An 8136-nucleotide genomic window follows, 5' to 3' on the forward strand; every position below is an offset into this window, starting at 1 on the left:
GCAAGCAGCAGTATTGTTTCATGCCAGCAAAGAGCACTACAGATGTGATGTTTGCTTTGAGAGTGTTGATGGATAAGTATAGAGAAGGTCAGGAGTTACAATGTGTCTTTGTGGATTTAGAGAAAGCATATGACAGGATGCCAAGAGAGGAGGTGTGGTATTGTATGAGGAAGTCAGGAGTAACAAAGATGTAGGAGTGGTGCAGGATATGTATGAGGGCAGTGTGACAGTGGGGAGGTGTGCGGTAGAGTGACGGATGGGTTCAAGGTGGAGATGGGATTACATCAAGGATCTGCTCTGAGCCCTTTTCTTGTTTGCAGTGGTGATGGACAGGTTGACGAACGAAATCAGGTAGGAGTCTCCATGGATTATGATGTTCACAGATGACATTGTGATCTGTAGTGAGAGTAGGGTGCAGGTTGAGGAGAGCCTGGAGAGGCGGAGGTATGCACGGGAGAGAAGAGGAATGAAAGTCAGTAGGAGCAAGACTGAATACATATGCATGAACGAGAGGGAGGGCAGTGGAATGGTGAGGATGCAAGGTGTAAAGGTGACTAAGGTGGATGAATTTAAATACTTGGGGTAAACTGTTGAAAGTAACAGGGAGTGTGGAAGAGAGGTGAAGAGGAGAGTGCAGGCAGAGTGGAGTGGGTGGAGAAGAGTGTCAGGAGTGATTTGTGACAGAAGGGTACCAGTAAGAGTTAAAAGGAAAGTTTACAATATGGTTGTGAGACCAGCTATGTTGTTTGGTTTGGCGACAGTGGCACTGACAAAAAGACGGGAGGTGGAGCTGGAGGTGGCAGAGTTGAAGATGTTAAGACAGGATTAGGGATGAGTATATTAAAGGGACAGCTCAGGTTGGACAGTTTGGAGACAAAGCAAGAGAGGAGAGATTGAGATGGTTTGGACATGTGCACAGGAGAGATGCTGGGTATATTGGGAGAAGAATGCCAACGATGAAATTTCCCAGAAAAGAGGAAGGCCAAAGAGATTTATGGATGTGGTGAAGGGAGAACATGCAGGTAGTTGGTGTGACAGAGGAGGATGCAGGGGACAAGAAGAGATGGAAATCAATGATCCGCTGGGGGCAACCCCTAATGGGGGCAGCCAAAAGAAGAAGTGGAAAAAGTTCGATATAGGAGGCACAGAGAAATACACCTGTTGTGACTGATTTACTCAAGATTACACACAAGGTCTAGCAGCCATTGTCACCTGTGTGCTGTCAGCCCACAAATAAATAGTCTGCACCCTTTTAAAAATGGCATCCTCAGTCCAAGCTAACACAGGCATTCTAATGTATTGGAAACTTCATCAAAATATATTGTAACACTCTTCTATGGTAATGTTTATTGTTGGTCCAACAGAAGCATGGCCAAATTGGCCACACGTTTCAGTCTTTTTTCCTGTGGAGTTGTTTCCTACATACATGTATGTTTGCCACTGCACCACTTGGTGCAACCCAATCAAAAAAAAAAAAAATCAATAGTGTTATACAGAGACCGGAGAGTGTCTCTGACACTGGTAGAGATTCTGGTTAGTATTATGTAACCTGACTCCATAAAATGGCAATTTATTAAAGGAGAAAAGTTGCAGATTTAGGCTTTAATCTGATTCTTATCAAGCTCAGTTCCAATTCTTGTCATAACTTTTGAGGAAGATGCCAAAATGTTTGAAAGGCAAAAATGAAGCATTAGTTAAGTATTAGTAACTACTGAATTCATCATTTCATGCATTTGTAAAGCAAGACTGCACCAATGGTTAGTGAGTGTGTTAATAAATGTTTCATAAATACTTATCAATACTGCAATTCATGATTAATTCAGGTAGTTACTAGTTGTTAGTTAAGTATTTTGTATGACCTAATCTAAAGTGAGGATTATCTATGCCTTACAAAGCATTTACAAATGAGATTGAAAGGCCAGTAGTACCTTGAGACTCAAAGTCTAAAGGATCACAAGATCTTTTAAAAGTGCAAGTACATGATTAACAAACTATTTAGATGTACATTTGTGCATGAATTAATCATGAATTGCAGTATTAATAAGTATTTATAAAACATCTGTTAACATACTCACTAACCATTGGTGCGGTCTTGCTTTACAAATTATGAATTCAGTAGTTACTAATACTTAACTAATACTTCATTTGTGTAGTTATTATAAAGTGTTACCAAAAACTGCTATCTATGTTTGATATTTAGGTTTAGGGACTTGGTCCTCTCTCTGCAATGTTATACTCAAATCACTATACTATACACCATCAATATTTAGAATTATTTTTTTGAAATGTTATCCCAATTGTGCATGTTTAATTCTCTGTTTTCCTTAAATCCCACCTTTGCAAACCCCCTCTGGTAGTTAAGGAAGCTGTAGACTACTTATTTTCACCTGGCAGGTTTCTCCACGAGAATGTGGCACATCGTCACCTTCTTAAAATAATGGCCTAAGTCATATTTTTAAGTTGTTCAAAAAACAGAATAAACTGAAATAATGGCTGAACTGAAATAATGGCTTAATAATGGCCGAAGTAATTTTATATGACTTCAGCCATTATTTAAAAAAGGTGACGACGTGCTATTTCCTACAGATCCACCCACAGCTGTACAGGCATCTCACCACCTGTAGGAGTCACTAGTTACAATGGTGGGACACATTTCCCCTACTCCCCAGCCAGGAGTATTGTCAATAATGTCCTCTGCACGCCTAGGTTAGCTTGTGGCAATGCTGGGGCTCAAACCACGAATCTCAGCATTGGGACTCTAGCACAGTACTAAAATACCAACTTTATATACAGCTAATAAAATCATATCAGGATGTAAGTGAATATCCTGTAAATAGCAGAGTTGCTATTATGCCTTTTGCCCATCATATCACTGCAATTGCTTGGTTACATATGAATACCCAAATGCATGCATATTCTCATTCAGAGACACTCACTGAATTACTAAATAACATTGGTGACTAACCTACAGTGAGTAGAACACATGCAGAAGTCCTTACGTTTGTGTGTGTGTGTGTGTGTGTGTGTGTGTGTGTGTGTGTGTGTGTGTGTGCGTGCGTGCGTGCGTGCGTGCGTGCGTGCGTGCGTGCGTGCGTGCGTGCGTCAGGGCTTCAGATGACCTGAATAAACACATGGTGACAGCAGATACAATGGAGGAGTTCCAAAAAGATCTGGATCAGGGCAGGGTGAGTAGGACACATTAATACACACAAAACAACTGTAGATTGTCCTGTTATTGTGACATCAAAACATTAAATCTTTATGAAACTCATGTGCCCTGCCAAAGTGACAGAAATTATAATAATCATTACATTTATGTAACACTTTTCTACACACCCAAAGCGCTTCACATTGAAGGGGGTAACTCACTTCAGCCACCACCAATGTGTAGCAACCATCTGGGTGATGCACGGCACAAGTCCTTCCCCCCTTGCTCATTTTCTTGGCTTACTGACTAGACTGACTGACTGACTGCTTAGAATTTTAATCTAAAAACTGCTGAGTACTGCAACATGACATTTCAATCACTTTTTCTCTGACGAAAGATCAATGTGAGTGAGGCAAATTAGACAACTTGATGTGTACCATGGTTTACAGAGCAAGCAGTCAGCCGCTCCCTTAACCAATTGCTGTTGAGACCAGTAGTTAGGCCCAATCCCAATCCCCCCCCACCCGACCCTACCACTGAGCCTACCATTCCTCCGTTTCGCATGCAGCCGTGTAGAGTAAGGTGTCCCGTTTCTTTTGGGGATCGAGGGGTAGTTGTCATCTAGCCCTCCAAATGGAGCGTTTTCAGATGAAGACTCCAAACGGAGTGGTAGAAGAAAATTCCCAGAATGCTTTGTGAACTGATGCAGTGTAACATGGAACATGGCTACCAGTGCTAAGAAAGAAGCCCATAAATATGTATATTTTTGCAAATAATCATGCAAAATTTTTAAAATCCATTGGAATATTTTAGTTTAATGTAGATGCAAAGGAACATAATTGGATTGTTATAACAATCATTTCAGAAAAATCACTATTCGCGATGTCAACGGAACTTCATGTAAACGATTTGTGAATGACAGTACAGTCCGATGCATGAAGCTTGATAAATGATCCAGCAGCAAGTTTTCTGCACTTCCCTGCTCATTTGATATCGGTGCAGGGCAGGGTTACACTTTATTTGAAGGGGTGTGAATAAAACTGACATGACACCATCAAAAAATTACAACACCTGTCATGAACATGAATAAGTCTTTATGAATGTTTATGACTGTTGTTGTTAAGTGTCATTTGGTCAATAATTAATTTTTAATGCAAAGTTTACATTGTTTGAGATGTCCGTTTTTGAGCTACAGACGCGTGAAATATATCAAATCGAGCGGCTCGGTCCCACTCAGGTTGCTACAACAAAGACTTCTCAGACTATTCAGTTTTGCATTAAAACGACATAACTGACCAAATGACACTTAATGATGACATTCATAAAGATTGCTTCATGTTGTGTGACCCAGGAGAGAAATTTCTATGGGCAGTAGTACACTGAAATAGCCAATGATGACATTCATAAATATTCATAAAGACTGCTTCATGTTGTGTTACCCAGGGGAGAAGTTTCTATGGGCAGTAGTACACGGAAATAGCCAATGTATAAACATGCTTCCTGGCTATTGTTAATACATTAATCTGTCTTGTTCTGTCCTGTAAAATTGGCCAGATTTGTTACTATAATAGTCGATAATGGTAGCAGTGGAACAGGCTTTAATATAAAATGTATAGTACTATAAAGTTATAACCATGTCCTGAGCAAATAATAAAATTCTGAGCAGCAGACACAATGATGATGGTGATGACGTAGTGAGCGGCGTCCCATTTCCTAGGTAAAGATTTCAAACACTCCGTTCTGAAGGGCCCCTACCCAGTAGTGGGCACTCCAAAACTAGGGGTAGGGCCAGGTGGGGGGACTTGGGTTGGGCCTTAGACTGACTTCACAACCGGTGATAGTCTTAAACTCATGTGCAGATACAGTAGTGTTGAAATATATATATTAATACAGACAGCTGTTTAAGGACACTGGAATGCACCGTGACCCTTCTTGAGATGTTGTGGGCCTAACTTAGTATGAAACATGAGTGAGGGAAGGTGGCCAGTTTATTACCTCAATGGCACACTGACACAGACTCAACTCTCTACTGCCTACTTTGGGTAATTTAACAAGTGATGCTGCCTATGAGATGGGTAGTTAGATTAAGCCTGAACTCTTCCATAGTAACTGCTGACAGGTTAATACATTGGGTCAGGACATGGATTAATACATTAGCTTGTTGCCCAATTGGTCTTCAGTATGATTGCTCACTCTGGCGAAAGCTAACAGGGAGTGTAACTTCAAACCCTATGTATTGGGACCAGACTAGTGAAGCAGAAAGTAAGTTACTTACTAAAAGACTGATTTGACTTGTCCATCTGCACTGTGAAATGCTCTTGTCAGAGGTCAATATTGATCATTTTATCTGGTTTTCTTTATGTTTACATAAATCATAAAAATTATTTTGAATGTGTTATCTGTTCATTGTTCTAATTTTAATGATGTCAACTTTTGAATGTTGATCCATATGCATTTTCTGCTGTCCATTGCTAATGACCTTGCACACTTAGCTCTCTGAAAAGACTAAATTAACTTGACTATAACTGGTCAATGTGTTGGATGTTGTCAGTTGCTTGTTGTCAGCTGCTTGTAGTAATGCCACTGCCGTTTGGTAGTGGGACTTTTCCTTCAGGACAGCGAATGAGAGCATATGTTGTTTGTGTCGCTAACAGATTGTTCAGATCCCGTTCTGTGGAGGCATAGAATGTGAGGACTGGATCAAGAAAGCCACAGCCAAGTAAGACCCACACATTCACAGCCTGCTTTGATACATCTGCCCTGTGATGGAAGTGTAGCATAAAGTGTGCTATTATAAAATCATTATAATGTCAATTTTATCTCGGTTGTGCTGTGTTTTAAGTACAAGGCTATTTTTCATGTTATTTAGATTTTAAAAAAGTAACACTTAAGAAAAAAGTCTCTGTCTCCTGTTCCTTGTGTTCTCCAGGGACCAGGACCTAGAGCCCGGGGCCCCCTCCATGGGAGCTAAGAGCCTTTGTATCCCCTTCAACCCACTGAAGACCCTGCAGCCTGGCCAAATGTGTGTCAGTGGCAAGGAACCTGCCCAGTATTACACCCTGTTTGGCCGCAGCTACTAAAGACTTGGTCTGCTGGAAGAGGAGGAGGATAAAGAACATTGTAGTTTAATGGGCTGTTTTTTACCCTTCTCAACATTTGTCTTTCTCATCTCATGTAACAAGGTCATTGGACACCAGGGGGTAACTGGGGTTTACATGGTGAATATTTTTTATAAATAACATCATTGATACGTAACAGTTAAGAGACAACATTGCTGGAATAATCAGTTTAGACTTCCTGTTCCAGTATGAGAGAAACCTATTAGAGCGCTCAATTTGTCTTCATCTAAATCACAGATTGTGCTCCTTGAAGTCACTGACCATTAGAAACCCCTGTCAAGACTCCTACCTATACTATCAACTCTCTGGGAGGGGGTTATATAAGGCTGGGAAACAACCTCCATCCAATTTAGCAAGTAACTAACCATCATACGGAGATCCTTTTTTTATTTTAAAGGTGTGATTGTCATAAGAAATAGGGTGACTGGTAGATTTAAGGATGCTTCAGATGCTGTTAACGGATAGAATTAGTTTCTTGTCCCTGTTTTTCAGTTTCAGAAATGCATGGGTTTCAATGAGAAGATGAGCTTTTTTTTCCCCCTCGTGTCAAACTGGCTTCTCGGAGATAAGTGCTGTTCACCTGACAAGTCTATCTCCTTCCCCTCCCAACCTACACTATCTCAGGACCTGTGTGAGTGATCGGGCATTGCGATATATTGTCATGGCTGTGCACAACCCTTTTCAACCTGTATGACCGGTTGTGTTGGGGGTGGTTCCCTGATGTGGAACTCCTCAGATAGGCCAGAATTGAATGATGTGCTGTCATGCTTTGTGCATGTGACGATAACCTGTAGCCACCTCTCAATTCCCTTTTCATTTAACAATTCTATGTAATAAAGAAATTATTAATTTCTATTTCACATTATGCTGCTCTGCTGTTTTTGATCCTAAAGGTTAGGATTAATGGGTGGAGAGGCTTTTTTGTTTGAGTGAATTCCAACAAGGTAACTCGATAAACAATTTTGGCATTGTAATGCTTACAACCACATCTAATAAGTGCAGGAATTGGTTTCAGTTACCTTGGTGCAAACAGCTACAAAATGTAATTGCATAAATACGTAGTGATATGGTGCAGGGACAACTTAATTGTACACAAGAGACCATAAAATAGGCAATAGACCAAACATACTGCTTCATGTAAGGAAAGACTATTTAGTGGCTTCAGAAAGTATTCTCCCCATTGATTTTTTCTTGTTTTGCTGTGCTGTAAAGTTAAAATATATTTAGATAGAATTTTTTTCCTACACCTATAGAAATGATCATGTCAAATTGAAAAGGGATTTAGATGTCTTCAGAATTATATTCTTGAGTCTCGATTTTTTTAAAATTATTATTATTATTGATTCAGTTGTATTCACAGTATTCAATTCCTATTTCATTAATAACAAAAACTGGGCCAAATGTATTCAGTTTTGATCACAATAACAATTTCTACCTATATTGATTTTGAACCCATCATGATATCACAACAATTGCATAATAACACAGCCATTATCACCAACTTTGTGAGATGACTGAAATAACAGACCATAGATTAGACCAGTCTGGCTGTAATGAAGACCAAAGAAGTGTCTGTGAAACGTAAAGCTGAAGTTAGGCAGCAAACAGCTGGAAAATGTTATAAAAATCTTTGTGATATGCTTTGAACTTTTGGTAACACTTTATAATAATTACACACTATGAAGCATTAGTTAAGTATTAGTAACTACAGAATTCATCATTTGTAAAGCAAGACTTGCACCAATGGTTAGTGAGTGTGTTTATAGCTGTTTTATAAATACTTATTAATACTGCAATTCATGATTAATTCAGGTAGTTACTAGTTAAGTATTTTGTATGACCTCATCTAATGTATGACCACATTTGTAA

At 39.6% G+C, this 8136-nt stretch overlaps 1 protein-coding gene across 2 annotated transcripts in view; it reads left to right on the forward strand.

Moving 5' to 3' along the window:
* Positions 1–7107, forward strand: part of eprs1 (glutamyl-prolyl-tRNA synthetase 1) — a 49039-nt gene extending 41932 nt beyond the window's left edge. For both annotated transcript variants that reach the window (XM_056278275.1, XM_056278276.1), the window contains 3 exons: positions 3107–3185; positions 5803–5867; positions 6078–7107. In XM_056278275.1, coding sequence (XP_056134250.1) covers positions 3107–3185; positions 5803–5867; positions 6078–6228 — 295 coding nt within the window. In that variant the 3' untranslated portion in view covers positions 6229–7107. The remainder of the gene's footprint in view (positions 1–3106; positions 3186–5802; positions 5868–6077) is intronic.
* Positions 7108–8136: the final 1029 nt, after the last annotated feature.

This window comes from Lampris incognitus, chromosome 4 (genome assembly GCF_029633865.1).
Source record: "Lampris incognitus isolate fLamInc1 chromosome 4, fLamInc1.hap2, whole genome shotgun sequence".
Taxonomy (NCBI): domain Eukaryota; kingdom Metazoa; phylum Chordata; class Actinopteri; order Lampriformes; family Lampridae; genus Lampris; species Lampris incognitus.